This window comes from Chlorocebus sabaeus, chromosome 3, assembly GCF_047675955.1.
Source record: "Chlorocebus sabaeus isolate Y175 chromosome 3, mChlSab1.0.hap1, whole genome shotgun sequence".
NCBI classification, from domain to species: Eukaryota; Metazoa; Chordata; class Mammalia; order Primates; family Cercopithecidae; genus Chlorocebus; species Chlorocebus sabaeus.
The window spans coordinates 83,814,341-83,840,552 of NC_132906.1; the positions used below are offsets into that span (position 1 = coordinate 83,814,341).

General features: G+C 37.6%; 1 protein-coding gene across 2 annotated transcripts in view; it reads right to left on the reverse strand.

Moving 5' to 3' along the window:
* The window catches only part of FGF14 (fibroblast growth factor 14), a 675,122-nt gene that overhangs the window by 171,889 nt on the left and 477,021 nt on the right, over positions 1–26,212 (reverse strand). The window contains exon 1 of one of the 2 annotated variants that reach the window (XM_007960816.3): positions 24,433–24,925. The exons of the other annotated variant lie outside the window; for it this stretch is intronic. Within the exon in view, the coding sequence (XP_007959007.1) occupies positions 24,433–24,625 (193 nt within the window). The 5' untranslated portion in view covers positions 24,626–24,925. Of the gene's footprint in view, positions 1–24,432; positions 24,926–26,212 lie in introns of those variants that run through there. 2 annotated transcript variants of the gene reach the window in all.

Consider the following 26,212-nt stretch of genomic DNA (forward strand, 5'->3'; position numbering starts at 1 on the left):
AAACTTAACCCAATCAGATATTTGATAATGTTCACACAGTTAGAAAGTTGTAAATCTAAGCTTTTGATCCGAGCTGCTGAATATAGTAGGAAATAATCGCATAGTTTTAATTTATTCCCCCAATCACAGAGAGCACTTCTGATACATGCTTCAGACGGAGGATATCAGAAACAGAGAAAGAAGTTGAGAGGTGAGAACTCTATGAATAAATGCAGAGAATGAGAGTGTACATGTTAGAGGTAAGAAGATGTAACAAAACAAAAAACAAAAAAGCTATCCAGCTACTTGGCAGACTTACAGGAGAATTGATAAGATTACCAATAGCTAATTTTTAAGATGTCTAGACTTTGCATAGCAAGGAAAATAAAATAATATGGAATTGAACACAACACAATCCAAAGATGCAAAAGAAGCGTCTTTTTACTTTTTTTATTATTTAAAAATGTATCCCTTATCTAAACTCTTAATTTTCCCATAAGGAAAAGTGTCTTATATTACCTAAAAAACTTTTGAGATGAAGATTTCCTTGTAGGTTCCTATTGTACATTCTTTGAAAAGTGTTTTAGAAACAAACAAACAACAAAAAATGGGCCTCATCCTTATTGTTTACCATTTAGCCACATATATTATTTGGACATCAGAAAGGCCTAGTAAAAACTAATTAAGATCAAGACATTCTTAACTTGATAATTCTCTTAACAGCAGAGAGGAAATCCCTGTGCCTTGTAATTACATGGGCCATTGAACATGTGAAGTAAAAGGAATTAAACTTGTCATGACTCACTACCATGTCCCCAAAATACCCCAAATCCAGTGTTAGATGGCTAAAGGGAAAATGAATTTGCAGAAAACAAGGAGGTAGTTTGTCCCAAATCCATCCTGAAATCTCCAGGAACAAAATTGAACATTTGACAGTAGGCTGGCCTCCCCACAGTGTGCCGGGAAAACAGTGGGGTTCAGTTGCCAATGAGCTATGTGATTTAATGCAAGTCACAACCTCTCGAATTTCTCTGAAAGGTGGACATAATATCTGTCCAACTGACAGCACAGGATGCCGCATGAATCTCATATGTTATTTTAGATAAAGCAAGGAGCATCACCATGGAATGAGGATGGAAAAGATGGCCAAGTGTCCAAATCTTGGGAGGTCTGTTAATTATATAAAAAATGAATTGCATCCTAAGAATAGTTGAGGTCAACAGATTAAAGTAGGCAGTGGCAAGATCATATGTAGACAGGTGAAGTATTGCTGTGGTCACTGGATGTTGCGTACGATGCATGCAGTTACGATGCCATACCCTTGACCCTGCAATAGATGCCAGATCCTTTCTCAGAGGCTGAACAGTGACAAGGACATAATTGTGAGAGTAATGTAGGAGGCAGGATGGTAGGATTTTAATAGAGGCTTATTGTCTGTGTGGGCTGCCTGCTATTGAAAGTCTTTGCACCTTTTCAAATGGCTAGTTCCTATTCATCCTGTCATCAGCTCTCTGTCCATGATCTCCTCTGGCAGGTTTTTCCTGCTCCTGCACCTTGAACTGCATGAAGTCAGCCTGCGTGGTACCATCACAATATTCTGCAGCCAAGTGCTGCTATAGCATTAAGCATAATGTATTGTGATTATGTGTCTGTGTGATTGCTTTGCTTTGATGGAGAGAACAACGGCTCCCTGAAAGCACCTACATTCTTATACTTGAAGTGTGTGACTATGTTACATGACATGGCAAAAGGGCCTTTGCCTACAAGATTAAGTTAGGGACCATGGCATGATGAGATTATCCTGGATTATTTGTGTGTGTCTAGTATAATAACAGGGTCCTTAAAAGGAAAGTGGAAGAGAGAGTTGACTATGAAGTAATTATCAGAAAAATGCAACATTGTTGACCTTGAAGTTCAAGGAAAGTATCACGTGTCAAGGAATGTAGATGGCCTCTAGAAATGGAAGAAGGCAAAGAAATTGATTCTTTTCTAGAGCTTCCAAAAAGGATCAGAGCCCTACTGACAAGCTGATTTTAGCCTGGTGAGATCCATGTCAGAATTTTAGCCTACAGAACTGTAAGATAATCAGTTTATGTTCTTTGAAGCCATGAAGTTTGTAATGACTTGTTGTTACAGCAGTGAGAAACCAATACACTTGACAAGATTCTTAGCATCTCAAGGGGCGGGCCTGTGTTTTCTTTGACTCCCAGAGGCATCATCATAGGGCAGGTCCTCTGTGTTAGTGAAAGTGCTTTCACTGAACACAACAGCCCAACCCAACCTTTCCTGTCTTTTTTTTTTCCCACACTATTTTTCTTGCAGAGATATGGAAAGATATTTAAGAAAGAGTGACAATAATAACAGGTTTCTTTTGCATTTGGAACAGGCTTTAGAGTTTTAAAGGTGATTTAATATACCTTAACCCATTTGAGATTTAGCAACTCCTGCTAAGATTGGACTGTATCTACATTATGATTAAAATAACTTACAAATATACAAATATGGAAGAGAAGATAGAAAAATGAAAATGGGTAGGTGAGAGAAGAGGTAAAGCTTTAAATTCACCTTTGTGTGATTACTGTCATGATACTTTGTTTAGCTTGCTGGTGCTTTTAATTGAAGAAACACCACCTGTATGGGCCATAGACATAAAATATTAGTGGTAGATAGCATCTCAGGATTTACCTATTAGTGCAATGAACTCCCCTAGTCAGGGGAACTGACTGAGACTTATCCTTGTCCTTAGTACAAAGAAGCAGTCTCGGAAACAAAGTCCTGTCCCACACCCAGCGCTACAGCTGCGAAGTTGACAAAGAAATTTCCACTCCCATTTTAACATACTATTTCTGCCAAGAAGCTCTTTATAGCCTGTTATCTTGCTTAATATGTACCCACTGACAGATTTTATTGGTAATTAATGTAGAGTGAGCATCAGATGTGAAACTGAGCTTCTGTAACTTCCTATCACGGTTTGGGACATATAATAAGATTTTCCTTCACTGTAAGATTAAAGAAAAAAAGAAGGAAAGAAGATGAGGAGAAATATACTTAATCACAATGGTGTCTGTAATTGAAACTGACAAACATATTGTTGCTCTTTATTAGCCACCTTCAACTTTGCCTTTCCAGCACAATTTGCATTTGCATGGAGAAGCAGAGCATGGAAAAAGAAAAAAAATATTAATTCTGCTGCAACCTTAGACAACAAAATAAAACAGATGAAAATGTTCTTTGCCCTCATTTAAGAATCACATAAAGAATATTAGTTCATCCAATATGGAGACATGTTTCAAATCATTAAATCTGGAACTCTTAAATTATTTGCTGAATATATCCTCAGTAATTCAACTTTTGAGATTCTGTTAATATTAATATCCATTTCTGGACTTCTTTAAATAAAGGTCAAAGTGTGCATCCTTTTCTTGTCATGTTAATGTGGGTATATGCTTCAGAGATCTTACCTGCCATTAAATTCCTAATGACTGTTTGGGAAAGATGATTTTACAAAGTATATTAAGTAACATTTTTAAAGAAATCATTGGATTTTCAACAGTTCCTGAAGTCTGATAATGTAATTTTCTTACAAATGCCTTTAGTCCTTTATAAGTACAAAGTAAGGATGTCAATTTCAGTATATAAATCCAGGCAAAGCATAAAGAAATATTTTATGTATTTCTTCTCCATTCCTCCAGTTACTTCCTACTTCTGTTCATTCATTCAAAGTTAATTTTGCACAATAAAAATACTTGTTCTTATTCTAGACATGAATGTAACATGTTGTCTCAAACTGAGTAAAGAATCACTCAAAATTTTAAAACCTTTAAAAACCATGTGAAAGATGATTACTCTCATCAGAAGGGTCACTGAAGTGCAAATACACCTGCCCGAGAGAAGTAACTTTAAAAAGTTAAAATTTAAGAAAAGAATGCATAAATTGCAATGAATCAACTTTCTATACTTTGCATTAGGAAGTTAAAAAGGGAACATCTGTTGTTTGCTATTTAGAAGACAAAAATGAAGGGAGAGATTTGTGAGAGTTATATGGAGTGCTTAGACATATTCTGTAACAAAAATGCTCTAGTTATTCTCAAGTATTTTTTTACATAAGTACTTTCAATGGTAGAGGAAAGTAAATGGTCATGTTTGCTGGTGAGCCTGAGGGATGGAGTCTCAAAGCATCCGGTAATCGGGAATTTCTTTTGAATCTCGTATTCTACTCAAATATCCTAACAATTATAATCTACTAAATACCTGTTTGGTTTGATATCAAGTATTTAAAGTTACTTAACCATAATTAAAATTGATACTGCATAAAGATATACCTATGGGTTCTCATACCTATGTACTGCTTGGTTCTTCAAGGGTATTCACATCCATTTGCAAAGTTTGTTAGCTAGCAAAAACCTCCCTTCCCTTTCTTTTTACTATTAAGGTAGAGCAATAACAGTTCCTGAACATTTTTCTCATCTTGTGTTCCTATCATCACATCAGTATCAGCTAAATATCTTGCCTTTTTCTTGCCCCAAATCAATGCTTCCCACACCACCAAGGACAAAGTTTCAGACGACGGCACTCACACTAAGGTGCTGTGACTTTTGCATTGCATTTGCCTGAACTCCATAGCTCCCTTTTCTATGCTCCCCACTCTGTACATTTCATCTCTCACCTCTCACCTAGCATCACTCCCTGGCTATTACATCACTCCTCAGCAAGCCTATGGGTCATATCCACAGACTTTGTCTTCTAATATTCAGATTTTCTCATAGTGTGACTCCTACTCCACAATGGAGAAAAACACAACGAGAGGCAGCAAAAGGCTCCAAAAAGAAAACAGTAATGCTTTAACAGAGGGGAATCTGAGTAGAAAGGAAATCCCTTCTTTCCTGTCATTCAGGGATGAAGGAAGAGATGAAAAATAGAATAGATCCTTTCTTACAGTCTCAGATAAGCTATTTTTTGGAGTACATATGTGCACCTACACGCACATAGGCAGACATGTATAGCTGTGTGTGTGCTTTATCTACAATGATGCACTGATGCAATACTGTATCAACAGTAATCAATAAAACCAGTTAGGGGAGTTATTTCTCATTAGCCTCTGACAATGACTCACCATGAGACCATAATAGTGGATTTCACACTTTTGGACCTTATCTATGTTTTGGGGTAACTTTATCTATAAAATAAGATGACTGAACTGATAATCATTGAAATTGCTTCTAGGCAAGACAGAAGAAAATGGACTACAGCATGAATATGGATAAGAAATAGGGAAGTAAATGATGAATAACTTTTATATTTTTCTCCCAATTCACATTTCCAAACTGATTTATATCAATATCCCTGGAAATTAAATTAGAAACATGGTATGCTAGGATATATATTATTAAGTGTACAGTAGAAGAAAAGGGCTCTGATCAATAGACATGTGGAAAGATTTACCTAGGTCCCCTTTGCCCCTCTCAGCATATGTGCATAGAGTGTGACAATTAACAAACACTCTCACATGCATTATCTCATTCAAGTTTTACTTGTGAGTTAAGCAGAATAGACAGAATTATAAACTTAGTTGAGAAATAAGAATATTAAGATTAGAGCAGCCGAGTCACTTATTCAAAAGCACACAGGCCTAATGTGGAAGAGCTCTGCAAATAGAAGTCTATTTGGGGTGTGGCCAAAGCTGTTAGCAGCATCACAATGAACCACGGGCTTCAGGGAAGAATACCCAGATTTCTTGTTAGGGCTACTCCAGTCTTTGCAGGGTGCTTATGAGTAAGAATACATCCATTGCCCAGAGTTATAGCAGCCTGGAGTAAGAGATATGCTGTTTCCAACCTCTCTTGTGAACTTTAAGAGCTAAGTCATAATTAGATCCCAACCAAATCTTTATAAGGCACTTTTTCAGGTAAGTTCATAGGTTTTTAACTTTCTGGAAGGTGGTTTGATAATCTACAAATTTCTTGCTGCCAGGAAACAAACTTGGAAAGTGAAAGAATAACCCAATTTTTACAACAAAAAATACTACCAGCTGGAATTATAAATAATGATAAATAATTCCAGCTGGTAGTATTAGTAGTATAGGTTGAGCGTTCCTAATTCAAAAATCTGAAACCAAAAATGCTCCTAAATCTGAAACTTCTTGAACACTGACATGATGTTCAATGGTTATGCTCAAAGAAAATGTTCACTGAAGCATTTAGGATTTTTATTTTTAATTTATTTTATTTTTTATTTTTTGGAGACAGAGTCTTACTCTGCTCCCCAGGCTGGAGTGCAGTGGTGCAATCTCGGCTTACTGCAAACTCTGCCTCCTGGGTTCAAGTGATCCTCCCATCTCAGCCTCCTTAGTAGCTGGGACCACAGGTGTGCGCCACCACATTCAGCTAATTTTTGTGTTTTTAGTAGAGACAGGTTTTTGTCATGTTGACCAGGCTGGTCTTGAACTCCTGACCTCAAGTGATCCACCTGCTTCAGCCTCCCTAAGTTTTGGGATTACAGGCATGAGCCATGGCACCTTGAATTTTCTATTTTTAGATGAGGGATCTTCAAACAGTAAGAATACTGCAAATATATCAAAATTTTAAAAAATCTGAAATCTGAAACACTTTTGATCCCAAGCACTTCAGATAAAAGATACTCAACCTGTATAAAGGCATGAAACATACAACACACACACACACACACACACATATCCCCAGAAATTAGTATTGACAAAAATACCCATCCCTGCCCCAGATTTTATTAAAAATTAGAGTGGAAGATGGATTTAGTCAGTGGGTAATGTTCTGAAAGATCAAATCAGATAAAAAGCTAGTCAATATTTTTCTTCCAAAAAATTCAAAAAATTTACATTAAAAAATTGGAGCTGAAGACTTGGTCATGAGTTTTATATGACAAAAACATCCTCTCTATTTTTGTCAAGATATTTGATAGTCTTTCTATATTTAAGAATTAGGGACCCAACATGGAAATAATATTTCCTAATAGTCAGTTTCTCTGAGAATTATGATTTAAAATTTTCACTGCTAGTTATAACCAACTATTAAGCATAAGACCAACACTCCTACCAAATGTGAAAGCTAGATATTTTTAAAAAAAAGAAAAGAAAGAAAATTGGTTGATGGCACTGGAAAGCTTCAAAGCAACCAGGACTTAAGGGGCCAACATTTGGAAGAAAGGAAAACATATGGAGATGAGCACTGTGTTGTACATTACTCTTTCTCTCAAGAATTTGCTGCTTCAAAAGTGGAGGAAGGCAAAAAGCTGAGAATCAGAGCAAAGCTTTTGGCAATCCACAATGCTAAGGAGACAAAAATTGAAGTTTAGGGCTTGCCAATAAAGAGTAGCCTTGGTAAACATCCAGGTTTTCAGTTGGAGCCCCTATAAACTATACGTTAGCCAAAAATCAAACCAGAAATAGACAAGCTAGCACACACATACATGTGAAAGCCAATTTCAAATATATTTCATACTACAGTAAGCTGGAATCTTCTGTCCCAACTGTAATAAAAAGAAAAAAAATCCTCCTCAAAGAAGATAAAATCATGGCTTCTATAGTTTTCTCTCTAAAATGTCCAACACTCAATTAAAAACTACTAAAATTGCCAAAGATACCAAAAGGAACAATTAAAAAAATAAATACATATAGAAGTTAACAGACACAGATTTTAAAATAACTATAATTAATACGTTTAAGAAAATAAAGCAAATGATGGAGACATAACCAAAGAACTGAATTAATCAAATGGAATATTTAAAACTGGAAAAAAAATAATACTGGAAAGGAAAATTCAATGGATGAGTTCAATAGCAAGAGAAGAATAAGTAATTTTAAAATGTTTTAATTGATAATAGCCACCAGAAAGCATAGAACATAAAAAATGTATAAAATCTAAAAAAGGGAGTAAAAAATGTGGGACATTATGATAAAGACCAGTATAAATGTAATTCAAGTCTAGAATGACAAAAGTGAGAGAAGAAATGTAATACTGAAGGAATATTTGGAGATATTAAAAAATCATGAAGGTGACATGTAAACCTTACATCCCGGATTTAGAATATGCTGCAAACCTCATGCAAGATAAATGCAAATAAACCACCATGTTGATAAGATTATAGACATAAAAGATGAAAGAGAATCTTAAAAGTAGCCAGGGGATAAAGGAACACACACATGTATTAACTTCAAATGAGTAACAATAAGATTATAGCTGAATTTCCAAGAAGATAGAGGACAAAAGAATGACACTTCCAGTCTAGAATTCTACGCCCAGTAAAAATATTATTCCACCAAAATAAAGGCAAAATAAAGAAATTTTCACACAAACAAAATTGACAGAATTCATAACAAACAGACTATACTAAAACGAATGAATGGATGAATATCTAGACAGAAGTTAAAGAAAACCTTGCAAGTGTTAACACAAAAATGCAGGAAGGGATAAAGAGCAATGGAAAGGGTAAATAACTAAATAAATATTGAATATACTGTTAAAAAATAAAAATAGTTTCTGATAAGCTTTATGTATATGTAAAAACAAAAGCAGGATAGGTGATAAGGGGCAAAAAATAGTGAGATTAAGTGACAAAGACAACTAAGATCCCAATATTTTCACAAAAAGTGTTAAGTATTCAAATTTATATTAGAATCTATTGTCAATATTAAATGTGGTAATATCTAGGGTAATTGCTAAAGTATATTATATTTATAAGCCACAAGTCATAATGGTGAAAAATAGAATAGTGAAAAAAATTCTTGATAAAAAATATACAAGAAAACAAAGTAAAATGGACACAGAAGAGATTGGACAAATAGAAAACAAATATTAAGATGGTAGATTTAAACTCAATTATATCAGTAATTTATTTAAATGTAAATAGACTGAATAATTCACTTAAAATCAGAGATTATGAGAGTGAGTTCAAAACAAAAACTAAACGGAACAAAATAAACCTGTACTTACAAGATGTTCATCTTAAATATAAAAACATAGAAAAGTTAAAAGCATTGAAAACAATCACCATGCAAATACTAAACCAAAGAAAGCTGGTGTTGTTTTAATAATAACAAATAAAAAGTAAACATGAAAGTGAAAAGCAATATATTATGACATAAGGACATATCTACCAGTGAGATATAATAATTTTATATTAGCCTATAAAGAATGAAGGCAAAAACTGACAGGTCTGGAGGAAATATAAAAAAATTCACAATCACAATGGGAGATTTTTAAAGCAGTTTGCTTCAGTAATTGATAAAAATGGAGAAAAGAAAGTAAATTTAAAAATAAAAATTAGAACTACAAAATCAATAAACTTAAAGTAAGTGTCATACAGAGAATATTGTATCTGGCTACAAAGTAAAATAAACATTTTGTTTTCAATTTGCTATTTTATTTGTTCTCTGATTATGGTAGATTTAATCTAGAAATTTAGTAATTTATTATTGTAAAAAGATAACCAGATAATTGCTAAACATTTTGCAAGTAAACAAGCACTTCTAAATAATCCTAAGCGAAAGAAGAAATCACAGAATTAGAAAATATTTTACTAAGCGAAAATTAAAATATAACAGAGTGCTACTTTTTAGTGCAGCTACAGCCATGATTACAGGTAGATTTACCATTTTCCATGAATGCTTAAATTCTTCCATGGCTTAAAATCAACAAGCCTACAATTTATACTTGCACCAAGTTAAAAGAACAGCAAATTTAACCTAAAGGCATTAAAAACAAATAATAAAATTAAGAAGAAATTTATCAATACAAAAAAATTACAATAGGAAAATTCAGCTAAGCCAAAAGTCATTTCTTTGAAAAAGACTAAATAAAATTTAATACACCCAAACAAAACTGCATGAGATAAAAGAGAAAAGGTACAAGTTGTCAATATCAAAAAAAGGGGGACATCGCTACAGATTTTATGAACTACTAGCAGAGATATCATGAATGAACCTGCAAATACAATATTAGGTAAAAGAAACCAGACACAATAAAGTACATGCTGCATAACATCACTGATATATAGTTTTTTCAAGCAGGCAAGACTAATACATTGTGTTAGAAGACAAGAGAGTGGCTGCTTTTAGGTTTCATTGATTGGAAAAGCACATGAGGATTACTTCTTGGGGGAATGGTAGTGTTCTATTTTTGATCTGTATGCTCTTCACATAAGTGTATTTATTCACTCTGCAAAAATTCATTAAGTTGCGTGTGATTTGTGCACTTCTTTTAATGTGCTTGTTATACCTCAATAATATTTATTTTGAAAGTGAAATAGCATTTTGAATGTAAAAACTGCTATAACATTTATGAAATAGAATTAAATGACCTCCATATCATCTTCACTATATAGGTTATTTAATAAATCTGCCCAAGTGCTCTACTCTAGTTCAGCTTTAGTCTTGCTTGAGAAATACTGAAAGGATCTTCTAATCAAAATACAAGAAATGTCTTTTGGAGGAGAAATAAAAGCTAGGAATGGACAAAAGAGGATTCTAATTTTTCCCAAAGGTTGGGAAGAACATTTACTCTTTTAGGTTGTCTCCTGGATTTTACGGTGTTTCAAATTTTATGAAACAAGAAAATATAAAGAAAGTCTTTCTGAAAAAAAATATGGTGGAATTCCTATTATTGAAATAGCAACATTTGAGAGAAAGGGTTGGGAGAAGATGAACTAAAGCCATAATTATTGATATCTCCCTCCCACTTTCCAAGTAGTGACTTCCAAATCTGATTTCTTGCAACTAGCCCTCTGTTCATTTTTCTTATTTGTTATCAAAGAGACCCCAAGTAAAGAGGGAATCATATTAAAATGGGGAATTCAGACAGGGTGCAGTGGCTCACGCCTGCAATTCCAGCAGTTTGGGAGGCCGAAGTGGGTGGGTCACCTGAGATCAGGAGTTCAAAACCAGCCTGGACAACATGGTGAAACTCTGTCTCTACTAAAAATACAAAAATTAGCTAGAGGTTATGGTGTGCACCTGTAACCCCAGCTGCACAGGAGGCTGAAGGGGGAGAACTGCTTGAACCCCACAAGTGGAGGTTGCAGTGAGCCGAGATCGCACCACTGCACTCCCGCCTCGGGGACAGAGCAAGACTCTGTCTCAAAAAACAAACAAACAACCCAAAAAACGCAACCAACCAACCAACCAACCAAACAGAAACCCGAGAAGTTTGTGCAGTAGAAATCTAAAAGTACTACTATTACCATAGATTATATGGCCCAGGAAAAATTACTTAACATCTGTCAGTTTCCATTCTTTCACTTGAAAAACAGGGAGAATATTGTCTACTTTAAAGGGTTTTTTAAGCTTTACTGAGACTTACTTAACATACAAAAATGCAATTTATTTTGATGAGTTGGACATATTCATAGACTTGTGATAGCATCACCACATCAAAGTTTTTGTGAAGTTCAATGCAGATAATGATGAAGTTTGATGAGCTAAGATATTGGTTGCTTTCTTTTTACTTGAAACCATAGGAATATTTCAGTTTTATCAATTTAGCCACAATATTATTCAAAGCGAAAAGTGCTTTAAAGAGGACCATATACTTAGAGCCACTCTGACATGAGAATATAGACAAGAGCATGCAAGGTCCTCCATCCCAAGAATTCTGGCACCTACATTTTACAGGTTTACCCTTTTTTATTATGTTAGTATTTTCTCTCCTTATGCTCTGCCTTTTTTTAAGCTTCTTGGCTTTTGTTGTGTCTATCTAAGGTTCTTTACAGTGTCAAGAGGTATTTAAATGAAAGAGGCTCATACATTTCTTAACAACAAATCCAACAGACAAATACCAAATATTTCTGTGTGTTATGTAGTTTCTTTACTGGAACTTTAAATACCATGTCAAGATATGCAGTTTATAGCACACCCCATTTTTCCTCCTGAAACAAGATGCTTGCAGCCAATACTGATGCAGCCAATATTGATACAGCCACTATTAACTCAGTTGGTTTAATCAAACCATCTGTGAGTAATACACTGTAAATGAAATCACCTTGAATGCAAGCGCCAGTAAGTGCAGAATAACTAACTTCCTGAAGCCATAAAACAATTCTCTTCACTTATAATTATTTCTTCACTTGGAAAATTACTATTTACTGAGAGTTTTACCAAGGGATGTTTTTCCTGCTCAAAATCCTGTCATAGTTTTGAGAATCTGAAATTTCACTGGCTGATTGCTAATCAGAAACACATTAGTCCAGCCTTCTTTCAAAGAAGGTACTTTTAATAAAAATCCAATAGCTTTAGTCCTACGTTTGACTAATGAAACTTATTAAAATTGAGAACCTCACTTGTTTAGTGCTTCTCTCTCTTTTCCAAAGAAAGCTAGCTGATACTGTTAACTCAAATTGGTTAGTATCCAGTGGTCTCAGTTTTCTAGTTCATCCAATGTTGCCATCTAGATCAGCTTGCCAGTTTTCTGGTTTTTGTTTGTTTGTTTGTGTATTGCTCTTTTCAAATGAATTCTAGTGGCTATTTAGAAGCATGCATGCTGTTGTTGAGGAATGTGTTCAATATTACCTACCAGAACTTCACACTGAAGATCTGAAATTCCTGTGAGGCAATTTAACATTCATTAAGTTACAGACCAGAGTTGTGGATACTCTAATTGTGGTGTGTTTGTGTGTGTGTGTGTGTGTGTGTGTGTGTGTGTGTGGTCATTCATGTTAGACCTCTTTTCCTAGGCTTGTCATTATTTCCCATTTCCTCATTGAAGCTTTATTCTCTTTAAATGGGTTTTAACTTTGCACCCAGTGTGACTGCTCTTATGTACACAAGCTGTAATTTTTTAAAATAATTCTGTGCAGATTCCAACCCTAGAAGAAAATAATGAGACTTGTTAAGATAAAACAAATAAAAGTGTCTGGAAGAATCGAGTTCTATAAATACTGGGAGGCATTAAACAGACTTTTAGTGGAGACTTGGGTAGGCTTTATTTTTCCTGTCTCAATATTCAAACCTGTGAATATAGGAGAATTATAGCTTTTACATACCTAAATATAGAGCAGGGTGACTACAGGGAAGGAGGGAGGGCTGTGTGCCACAAATATATAGAATCTATAGAATATACAAAGATGATTAACCAACTATTTTCAGGCTGCATTTAATGAGCAGCCAACAGGAAGCATGGAGTCAAAGCCAACCCTAAAGAAAGGGGGTGAGGCAGAGACAGGGAGACAGACACTGAACATAAACTGTCAGCATCCAGAGGACAATCCTGTTCTCCAGAGGGTCTTTTGTGTTTGTTTGCTTGTGTGTATGAGTGTATGGAGTACAGATGCAATTTTGTTACAGACATAGGTTGCATAGTGTTGAAGTCAGGGCTTTTAAAGTATCCATCCTACACATTAAAAACACAATGTAGATAACCTTTTCGTGTAACATGTAATTCCTGTGGCAAAAGAACACACTTCTGCCTCAATCTTCTAAGATCTAATTCATGAGGGACTCTACACAGCGTACAAAAGAAGAAGTGAAAGCTCAGAGGCATCTATCAAATTGTCTTGTTCAATGGGCTCATTGCATAGAGGTCTCTGCATACTGACAGATCTGCCCAAGTTTTCCAGCCAGTTTGTGGGAGCACAAGACCCAGAGTGTTCTGTGTCTGCCTCCTGGGCTTTACCAGCACCCACCACACTATGAAGGGTGGCAGTTGTTTGTGGACCTTTGGGCTCTAGTAAGGATAATGGTAAATAATACTGATGGAAATGTGTGAGACACAATGCAGGTGAAATTTGGGGTATTTTCTTACATTCACGTTTTAAGAAAAAAAAAAAAAATCAACAGACCTATCTCTGGAGATGCCAGTGAGAATGGTGTAGAAAATTCAAAAAAGAGAAGGGATAGTAGTGTGAGGCCAGTCAGTTATGATGACACCAGTTAGTGCTTAAAAAATGGATATTGCAAATTGCTGTTTCCTTTTTAAAAAAGTGAACAGATAGAAAGACTTAGCTTGTAAACGAATGTTCCTGGGGAGATTCTGCTGAAGAATTCCTTATAACTACTACCATAGAGCAAAAGCAAAACTCACACAGACACAAACATTGTACCTTTACCTTTAGGTTAGCCTGATTTGTTAGTATAGAAAGTTGCAAAAAGTACTTAATACTGTAATATGCATCTCAGTTTCACTTGGCTATACAACAATAAACCATGCAGAAAGTAAAAACGATAACATTTATGGGAGTGTTTGGACACCAGGGGCATTTCTAATGATAAAAATTGTGTCAGTTCAGCAAGACTAGCATGGGAACAGGAAACCTTTGCTCATTAGTGCCATATTCTTGAAACTTCAGCAACTTTTATAACTTTTTATAATTTTCCAAAATGCAAAGGCATTGGGATGCAGAAAATAAAAGTTGGACAAACATGAAATACTTGAAATATTATAGGAAAACATCAACCTTGCTTCACCCTCTTCAGTGGCTTGCTCTGAAAGGAAAGTCTGAGATGATGGAACAAACGTGTCTGAACTCTGCTGTCCTGTATAGCTTTTAAAACTATTGTCCCATGCATTGAACAGAAAGAAGGGGAGGCAGAGCTGGAGAAGGCTCTTTTCTGCAGGGTGGTCATCATTTGTAACATTACTGTCCCAGGAGCTTCTGCATCATGTTCTCCCAAAGGATTAGAAATCATTCTACTATAAAGACACATGCACATGTATGTTTATTGCAGCACTATTCACAATAGCAAAGACTTGGAACCAGCCCAAATGTCCATCGATGATAGACTGGATAAAGAAAATGGGTCACATATACACCATGAAATACTATGCAGCCATAAAAAAGGCTGAGTTCATGTCTTTTGTAGGGACATGGATGAAGCTGGAAACCATCATTCTCAGCAAACTATCGCAAGAACAGAAAACCAAACACCGCATGTTCTCACTCATAAGTGGGGGCTGAACAATGAGAACACATGGACATGGGGAGGGGAACATCACACACTGGGGCTGTTGGGAAGTGGGGAGCTAGGGGAGGGATAGCATTAGGAGAAATGCCTAATGTAGATGACGGGTTGATGGGTGCAGCAAACCACCATGGCACATGCATACCTATGTAACAAAATTGCACATTCTGCACATGTACGCCAGAACTTAAAGTATAACAATAACAAATGTCCATCAGTGACAGACTGGATTAAGAAAATGTGGCACACATACACCATGGAATACTATGCAGCTATAAAAAAGAATGAGTTCATGTCCTTTGTAGGGACATGGATGCAGTGGGAAACCATCATTCTCAGCAAACTATCGCAAGAACAGAAAACCAAACACCGCATGTTCTCACTCATAGGTGGGAACTGAACAATGAGATCACTTGGACACAGGAAGGGGAACATCACACACCGGGGCCTATTGTGGGGTGGGGTGGGGGGAGGGGGGAGGGATAGCATTAGGAGGTATACCTAATGTAAATCATGAGTTAATGGGTGCAGCACACCAACATGGCACATGTATACATATGTAACAAACCTGCATGTTGTGCACATGTACCCTAGAACATAAAGTATAATAATAACAATAATAGTAATAAAATAGTAGGAATGAACAGAGGGAATCTTGTGGTTGACATTCTAGCCTGTTCTAGGGGTGCATCCAGGAAGACACTAGAATATAATGCTGACCTTTATTATGATTTAGGATTCATTGAGTTAATTCTAAAACTGTACATATTTGTCAGACTTGTGTTCAGATACTACACCCGGCCACTATGAGTCCCTGAAGAAATTCCTTCACTTCCTCTTATCCATGAAATGAAAACAATACCAACTATGCCCTGTTGTTGGCAGAAATATGAGATGTGGTATGCAACACTTCCAATCTGAGCAGATGCAGTGAAGATGTCTGGTTACTTTCTCTACATTTTCCTTTAATTCGTCAGGTATGAAACCAAGAAGACTGTTTCTACCTAGCATAGATTTGTACAATATCCTCATCCCTGTATTCAAATCAGATCCTACCCCAGAGAGAAGTGAGACAGCAAAAGGATTCAGTCTTCCCTACTACCCAAAGTCTGGCCTCCGCATGAAATTCTCTTCATGAAAACATCTCATTTGCTAGAATAAGGGTGAGGTAATTATTGAACAATCTAAGCCACAGAAATGATTAAGGTGCTGGTGGCATTTACTTATGCAGGAAGATTAATAGAGTTAAACAATTGTAAGTTGGCCAAATGGTGAGAAGAATAAAAAAGCCATGAACAAATATTTAAAGGGCATGTTGTATCCAAGGATAAGCAGGAATTATTTACAGAAATTCAAAGAGATAAAATGAGGCATGTGTTGGAATAAAATGATATTAAGCAATGAGATTTGGACTATTTTAAAGACTTTTTCAAAAGAAAGAGAATTGTTGGATTCTGAAGAAAACAAACAAGCCAATACCCATCCATCATGCAACAGTTTCCTGAGAAAAGACAGTGCATTCATGTCTAGCTATTGAGCCCAGTAGTTACATGTTACCCCTGGAAAATCTCATTGGAAGAGATATTATTCTGTCTATAAATTTGTTCATCTATTCTAATTGCCAGCTCTTTGCCATTTGCTGATATCTTAGAAGCTGTTTGTCATTTTGACAAAAATTAACATAGAAAAAAACACAAATGTAAAATCATTACCTTAATTATGTCTCTCTATGTAATAGGTAGATAAAGAAGACGTAGAACATGTTATCACTACTTGAAAACCTTAGGCATAAAAACACGGAGCAAATCTATAAATGAAAACATTCCACGTAGAGAAAATGAACTATAGTAAACGGCCCTTCCAAAGTTTATGACTATTTCTTTCTATATAATGCTTAAACTTGAGTGATATTTATCATTAGGCAAATTAACTAATATTTTAGTTTGCCAATTATTATTTGCTATGATAGTAATTAAGGAGTCTGAAAAGCAGCCATTACTTAATCACAAATCTATTACATTTAAATATAAAGACTAATTCTCAGAAAGACCATTCATCTTCCTCTGTTTTATAGAGACAAGTCACTCAGTCCAAACACAAATACATGTGATGAAAGGAATATTCTTCCCAAGTAAGGAAACACCAAGCATTGCCTTCTAATGGTACCCGAATGCCAACTAGTACTAATAGTGTTTGGCTGAACATCAAATCACGTGGAATAGTTAACATATTAATACTCTCAATTAGAAACCCAGATACATTGTCACTATAAAAAGATGATCACATAAAGTGTACTGGTTGGGTAAACGGTAGGTTAAAACTATTTCGATGCTAACTCTACCACTTCGTAGTAAAAAATATAAATTTATTATGGAAATTTGAATGCCAAATACTATACAGGTAGGATAAGGATTGAAAACAGAATCTTGAGTTTGATCACTTGCAGGTCATGGGTAACCTTGACAAGACCAGTTTTTTTACTGCGGAAAAACACCTGTTTAGAAAAGGTCCAAGAAAGAATGGGAGAAGGAGAGTTGCAATTTCTCTTTCAAAAAGTTTTTCCAATACAGATAATTAATTCAATAGCTAGAGAGAAATGCATGATCAAGAGGGGATTCTTTTTTAAGATGGGATAATTATTTAAGATGCTCTAAATATTAGAGTATATTTAAATGCTGGTGAGGATAATACAGGAGGATGTGGGATAATACAGTAGGATGATGAGAAGAGAGGAAAATTATTGGATTGATTTCCCTAAGTAGGAGAGAGGGTCTAATGCTAAATTTGAGGAGGTCTTGACCTTAGATTACAGCACTAGGAGTTTATCCCCAAGTTCAGTAAAAAAACAAAAGGAGGAGTAAATGGACAGATCTGCAGATAGACTTATAAAAGCAGTTGTGAAGTATGTGAACATTTATTTCTTATTTCTACTTTCTCAGAAAAATAGAAGCAAGAACATAGCCGAGAGTAGAAATGGGAGAGGAAACATAAGATGTTTGAAGGGAAGTAAGGTAAGAAATATGATACAGTTAAGTGAAAATGGGTTTAAAAAAATAAATGTACCAAGGGGCCCCCTGAGGTTATTGACTGTGAATTTAAAGTCGTACCAATGTGTCTGTGTATTTTTCTTCAGCCAAATTCAGCCTTGTAAGTGCAGGTAAATAGTAAGCAGGCAGTTGGACTAACCAGTTAGCAGACCTTCTCCTAATCCCAGCCCCACTCTTTAAAGCTATGCAAGCTTTTGATTTTGTTTCTTTCAGATTCCTCATCTGTAAAATGAGTGAATGGATACTATTAGTGCATTATCCATTACTGGATAATTTAGTGTATTAATGAATGGGTAATGTAGTATACCTACCACATGGGTTTGTTGTGAAGATTAAACAGTACTCAACAGACATAGAGTGTCATGCAGGTAGTTGTTAAATACATCAATAATTATCCAATTATAGCCATTGCTATGTGTTCATTGATCTCAATTGGTATTCTATGCTTCTGCTGCATATATGCCCTGACAAATGTGGTATGTTTCATTCACTCAACAAGTACTTTGAAAGTGTTCGTTGTACGCCAGGCACTGGTGAGACAATGACTTTGAAGTGGCCCTTCCCTATGGTGATGCCATATGGGTTCCTATCAATCGCAATATCAAAAACCATAAACTCAAAGGGAGAAACACACATCCCACAAAATAAATTACAAAACACAATTTTATGAAAGGAGACATTTTTCTGAATGACAAAGTAGTACCTATCATAAAATGGTGTAGACTCTGTGTCTGGATTTCTATGTGTCCCTACTGTTATCCTGTCACCCCGGTAAACGGCAAATGGTGACATTTTCACGTGATCCGAGTTTACTAAATTGAATGCTGCACCATTACAGACAAAAACTACTAAATTAGTTGTTTTCTAATGCAAACACTGTAACTGGCTTTAAATGGCATTGACATCTCTGAAATGGTCTCTTAGAGATTTGGATTTTGTGTGTGTGTGTTTTAGTTGTTGGGTGCTAAAACAATATTTGAAATATTATATAACATTTGTATTATCTAAAGATCATTGTCCTCTTTGGCTAAAGTTTCTCACCATTTGGGGAACCATTAATATAAATTATATCTAGGAAAAATATAGAATTCCAGAAGTAAGTGGATAAATCATATTTAGAAACCTTTCCTTTTAAATTTCTACCATTTAAAAAAAATTAAGTAAATACAATTTAGAAGACATAACTTTATACCAAAGAGAAGGGAAGTTCTTGTTGAGTTTGAAAATATTTTTTCTCACAGTAACATTATACAGAATGGAATTACTAACAAAAATCACACGTTTGGGGCTAAATGTAAAAGTATTCAAATTCAAAATGTAAAGTGAAACCTATAATTGATTACGGTAACTTTGGGACAGAAGGTTTGGTGTATCTGAAATCTTGTTAGGAAAGGTCACAGGATGTCTTCACCAGAGAGTTAGCCATAGATTATTAAGTATTTTTTAATAGATGTAAACAACTCAATCTATGGATATAACTAAACCCAAAGCAAACCATGTTATTTATGTTTAATTACATTATACCTAACCTGCTACACTATTTTACACTTTACTTACTGAACTACTGAGGTATTAAACATTTTCAGAAACCTACAGCAAATATGGATGTGAAATCATAACAATTAAGCCACAGGAAGAAAATGCATAATCAATGAACGCCGTTTTGTCTCTAACATTATTTCATTGACCAATCTGGTAATATTCTCATAAGATTCCCTGCTTAGAAACTGCATTTATAGTATGTCCCTTGTTAAAAACAAAAAAAAAAAATTCAACATTTTAATTTAGAAGACCAAAATTTGATCTAACCTTGATACAACTAACAAATAATAAAATTATAATTATCAAAAAGTTAGCAACAAGTATTAATATGTAGCAAGACTCCAATGGGTATGGCCTTAGAAAATCAACACCAAAGAGAAAATATCTTCTAAAAAATAAAAAAAGCTTTGAAGAAAAATGTTCCCTTGTTTTAGTTTAACCTAAACAGCCAAAATAAACAAGCACATGGTCTTTGTATGAGCACATGGTAATGACACTAAAACAGTAGCACAAAAAAACAGTGGTTTTTTGATGACTATTTGCTGTGGATTATTTTCTGAGAGGGTAGACACCTGTTTCCTTACATAGCACCTTGTAAGAAGGAAGGACACTGTTCTTAGGATAACTGATGAATTTCACTATCACACTGGAGCAAAGCAGTTTTATTTCTATAGATGTACATACCTTTCTGCTTTTTATGTTATGCATTAACTTGAAAATGCATTTTAAGTATCTCACTTTCCATTCCTTATACATACTGTAATCTGTTTTAGTTAAAATGTTAGTAAAATGCCCATGCACCTACTGATTAAACATACATGGCACCTAATACCATAGCTCTTATGATCACAGCCCCAAAAAAGTAGATCTCAAGAAACAACTGCATTAGTAGCCACACCAAGGATTTAGAAAGGTTATTATCCTGTAAACAATTATGGTTCTTGTTTGATTGAAAAATTCATAATAAAAACATAACACTTTTGGGGATAAAATGTTCATCATACATCATTGTAATCAGTTTCTACTATAGTTTTCATTTTTGTTAAGATTCCAAATAATAAAACTATTTGCAAACTGTTGATTTCCTTGTAAATTCCCCTTTGACTAAATCAACATGTGTAAATATGTATGTTCATATATTAGTTAAGCTTTAAAATGAGGTTTATATTCTTGCATTCTTATGAATAATCCACAAATATGTAATCCCTCTAATTCCCTTTAAAAATAGATAATTATATTTATTTAGGGAAAGTAAAAAAGGTATAAAATTTGAGAAGTATTTTTATGTCTAAAATTATCTAGTTAGATCACTCTGGTTCAAGGATACTTTCTTTTTTAGCTTGGGCCTATTGACCGTTCATATTTCACCCCAATCCAAGGGCAATGAGCAGAACCCAGTGTATGGCAAACACTCTATCAAGATTTGAGAGCCTATGAAGATGTAGAAAACACAGACTTTGCTTCTTACCTACAATCAACTGAATACGTATACTGAATTAATTATTATCAGGTATAAACAACAACAGTGAGGCATGAAATGCCACAGAATTATTTTAAATTGTATCCACTGAAGGAAGGCTTCTCAGAGGAGACTGCATTTTCTCTCAGCTTTTCAAAATGAGAAGAATTTCATAATTTCAACAGGTGAATGTAGAAGTGAGGAGAAGATGCTAGGCACACAGTAAAGCACAAACAAAAGGACAAGGATTTGAAAGCATATGACTAATTTTTTTGGGGGGCGGCACTGAATTGTGTTTGAAATCTGTGGAGGTCAGAGGAGGGCAGATGGAGCTGAATCTGGAAAGGTGGGCTACAGTCATGCTGCCTACCACACCATTAATAGCCATCTTGCAAATTTCTGTCCTTCATAAGAGCAAGTTAACTGGTACAAACATCACTCTTCTATAGGGGTAGGGGTGATGGAGATAGGAAAGAGTGTGTGTGTAGGGCTCCAACTCAGTAATCTTTACATTAAATAAATTACTACTTAATAAAGGATTTTTAAAAACCCTACATTTAAAAAATGTGTATTACCCTTCCGCAAAACACAAAATGTGGAGCTATTCTTTATTCTGTTTTCAAGCATATCAAACTATATTCTACTTGACAATGTGCTTAAAATTTCTATGCCTCTTTTTTTCTCCCAATGGGACAAGATTTGTTCCACCTCAAGGTCTCTGCACACACATTGCTTTTTCCACCTGCTCTTAAAATCTCTGCATCCTTCTTACCTGTCAGCTCTCAACCTGTGGACTCCAGTGTTGCCCATCCTGAACTACTTTATCTAATTAGATCCCTCTCCCTACCCCTTTTTCCCCCATAATTCTTTATCCCAGCTCTCTTCATGCTTTATAGGACTTTGAATTTTATCATTTCTTATTTGTTCCTTTCCATAGGCAATGACTCTCTACCCCATGTTTGTGAGTTCCATGATGGCAGGAACTTCAACTCTTCTATTCACTGCTGTATATACATAATACCTGCTACAAAGCCTAACAGATTGGAAAGATTCAATAATTGTTATATTATTTTCAGCTATAAAGACATATAAAACCATCAGACTTAAACGTTGTATCTTTAAATTAATAAATATGATTTTTAAAAATTTTCTGAGGGCCATTCCCTATGTAAAGAGTGCATAAGAAGGGAAATATGCTTGAAAATATGTCCTAAAATAATATTTAATTAAATAAATGAATAATTATATTGTTACATATAATAATATAAAAGCATACAATTAAAGGTCGATATATAATGCACATAACCTAAAGTCTTAATATTTGTTTTGCTTAAAATTAGTGACACTAATAAATTAATCCTTTTCTGATACTAAAGAGATATATCTATATTTTTCTCCTCTGAATAATGTATATACTTATACATAAGAAATATAAGAATAAAAAATTCTCATAAAATTTCCTTATAACATATCTTCTCTTCTACTTTCCTGTCAAAAGTAAGGTAGAAAAGTGACCTCAAATATATTTTTCTTACAGAACATTCAAGATTGCTTATCATTTCAAAATCAGGAATACCAACAGAGCAGTCAGGGATGAAAATGGAGAAATGGACCATTAGAAAACTCAGATATCTTTCTATACTGGCAAAAAAGTAAACCCTCAACTGAAAATTCATTAAGTGTAAGGCAAATCCTCCTTCGCCACCCAATATGGCACAGAACATTTATTGTTCATACTTATAAAATAATCTACTGCCTATATTCTTAAGAAATACACACAAATTTTAATCATTGTCTATATTAAAATAAGCTTATTTAGTAGATAGTATGTTAATTTACTTTATGTAGACAGCCAATTTGGAGCTGTATGTGGTGAAAACTGTGTTCTAAAAGATAGTCTGTTTGATGACATAAGAGAATAAGCACAATTTAAGTCATAATAGGTTGATCATCCGTCTATCAACAGTGATTAAGGCAGTTGAGTTGGTCTTATTACACAAAGGTGGGCTGAATAAGGCTCTAGGCTAACGTGGAAAATTAAAATCCATTTTTTTCTTAATGGCTTCTACACTGGTCTGAAAGTATGATTGATCCCAAATTCTCCAACAAGAAGTTCCTATTTTACTTATACAATTTTATTTCTCTAACAGAACCTCCACTCTGATTTTCTTCCTATCTTTGCCTTTGAAGCTTGATGATAAGAGCAACTAATCTCCAATTTCTTAAACTTGACAACAAGCAATTGTCCTTTTAAAATATTTAGCATTAGCCTTTAAAAAAAAAGCATCAAAACTTTTGGTCATCAATTTGCAAATGTAAGGACACGCACTCACTCACTGAGAAACACATGTATAGCTTATGCTTCTATCCACCGTCTTTGGAACAACAGGGCATTTAAAACAAATACAGCTGGGAGCCGAGAATGTAATGTGCTGGGCAAACATATTCTCCCATTAACGTAAATATATTCTTCAGTGTTTCCTACCAGTCCCACTTGGTTATGAAAAGCCAGCAATGCCCATTTCCCCCACAGAACACGCCACACGCTCTCAAAACAACCAGCCTTAGCAACTGGATGTAGAGACAGGCAGGGAGAGAGACAAAAGCGCCTGGCTCCTGAGTAGGATGCCTTCTCAGACCCTGGCATTTCAAAGGCAGCGAAAGAAGGTCATCCTCGGAACTAGTTTCTCAAAGACATACCTGTAGTAAGGTAACTATTCTAGTCACCTTTATATAGTAACGGCTTGTGTCTCAGGCAATTCGCCAGTTTTTCAATTCAAACTGACACATATTAGGGATTTTTACCTCTGCCTCCCTGCTCCCCGCAATTCGGATTCTTTCTTTGGACTCCCTGAGCCTCTGTCCCCATCCCAGGATTTGATTGAAGGGCTGCAGGGCCCGGGGCTGCGCGCTAAGCAGCCTTCTGCTAAACCTCAGCGGACTGGGCCATAGTTCACACATCCTCCACTCCTTCTACAGCAGCTCCCGCTGCAGGCACTGCCAGGATCCCCACACTTGGTCAAGGTCTGGGAACCCGGGAGGTTTCCAGGAGACCCCAGAGACCAAGGGAGGCCAGGCCCACCCCATAGAACCCCCGCCAGCTCAGATCAGACTGCGAGCAGCCGCTCGACCCCGGGTGTGGCAGGAAGGGGTACCCCACGTTCCAGAGCCAGATCCTGTCCTCCCGGGAAGCCGAGACTCAGGGGGAACAGGTTTCCAGAGCCCAGCCCGCAGGGACGCGGAGGGTAGGAGCCGCCCCAGAGGAGCAGCCAACTTGCCAGCTCTGGCTACTGCACTTCTCGGCGGCCACAGGTTGCCCGACAGGGGACTCCAGGGTCCCCGCGACGGCGCCCAGAGTGCTCCAAAGGGAAGCCGAGGCCAGGGTGGGCCAGGAAAACCGAGGGAGGGAAGGACCCTGGAGAAGCTCCGTTTAGGCGGGGAGGGGGCGACCCGGGGTGCATCTCCCGACCGTGACCCTCACAGACCTTGGCGCCGCAACCTGCGCTTCTTGAGACCGAAGATGCGCACTTTGGAGAAGATATCCACCAGGTTGCCGTTGCAGAGCCCGCGGTTCTTGCTGGGGCTGCTCCGCCTCCTGCTGGCAGACGGCCGGTCCCAGTGCTGCTCCCGCGCCTGCCGCTTCTGGCGGATCAAGCCGCTGGCGATGGCCGCGGCCATGGTGGCCCCGGGAATGGGTCCGGGGAGGGAAGGCGCGGGAGGACTGCGAGCCGGGGGCACCGGAGGGGAAGGCGGCGGCGCAGACCGTGGCTCGCACTCGGGGCAGAGGAGGGGGCGCCAGGCGGGAATAGGGAGAGGGGAAGGGGCGCTCAGTCCCGACTGGGACCCATCGCCCTCTCCGCGGGGCGCGGGACCAGGCGCGCAGATGCGCCCGGGGCGCAGCCGGACGATCCCGGGAAGCCGGAGGTCGTGGCCGCCGCCGCTTGGCCACGTCCGAGTGGAGAACCGGACCGCGGCCGCTGGCGCTGCAGGTCACCGCTTGTTGCCGGAACCCTGGCGGGGGTCGCCACTGGCACTCGCGCTGCCTTCTCGCCCTGCCCGCCTCCCGGGCGGGAGGTAGAGTCGGTCGGCCGCTGGCTCCCCGGGGGCCGGCCGGAGGGCGGGTCCCGGCAGGGTCTCTGCGCGTCCGTCGGTCCGGGTCGCGCTGGGCAGGACTCAGCGCCGGGCTCCAGCTGCCCCCGGGCCGGTGCCGCCGCCGGCGCTGCCTGCTCTAGGCTTCTGCCAGTGATTGTCAAGTGCTTTGGAAATCAGCATCTGGAGAGACCAATCTTCTCCCCTGAGATCTCTAATCAAACGCTCCGTTCCCACCCCACTACACCCCCTCCACCTATGTGGTCCCCCTCCTGATGTACCTCTTCAGAAAGAAACAAAACGTAAAGATAATAATGATTTAAAAATAATAAGAAAGAAAGCTAAGATGGATTGCAGGGGTGGGGTGCTAAGAGGCCGAGTCAAAGCAGGTGGAATTGAAGGAACATCGGGGCGCTTTTTCTTAGATGCAACTCGCTGGTTCCCGAGGCTTCGGCGGCTTGGTTGGGGCTTCTCGGTCTTAACGTGGTTCCCGGTGCATAGAAACTCTCAGCAGCGGTTGGAGAGCTAGGTGGTTTCCGCCCTCCCTGCTAATCCCGCAAGCACCAACGCCCCCCCGCCACCCCCAACCCCGGGGTGGAGGGAGGAGGGAGGCGCCTTCACTCCTCACCTAGTCCACCCAAACTTGCAGGACCCTCCTTTCTGCTGCAGGAAGGATAGGTTTGTCATTTTGAAAGGCTACACGGAGCAAAAAGGAGGGAAGAGAAGGAGAGAAGCTGTCATTATGCGAGATAGAAAGACCCCACTCCCAAATATGCTCCCCAGCCCTGGGAGGAGGAGATGACTGCCGCAGTAGCTGCTACAGAACAGCAGCTAGGTAGGATAAACGCCCAGGAGAATATTGAACAAGTCAGGGCAGAAACATAAGGGGCAGAGGAGGGTGTCACACTATTCCAGGGACAGTGAAAAGCAGCCAGACAGGACACTCCAATTTCAGCTGTCGTCTTCTGGTGTCCCTGGGCAGAGAAGCTCTGTCAGAGAGCAAAGCCATCTGAACTGTGTCTGAAATTCAAATACAACAGCCGCCGTCTCCCCTTGATTTTCTGTCTGTGTCCCGACAGTGGTTCTCTCTTGGATAACTGAAAATGTGAAGGTCTAGGAGAAAGGGCAGCAGTGGAGGGCACCCGAAAAAAACAAAAGGCGGGGGGGGGGGGGGTT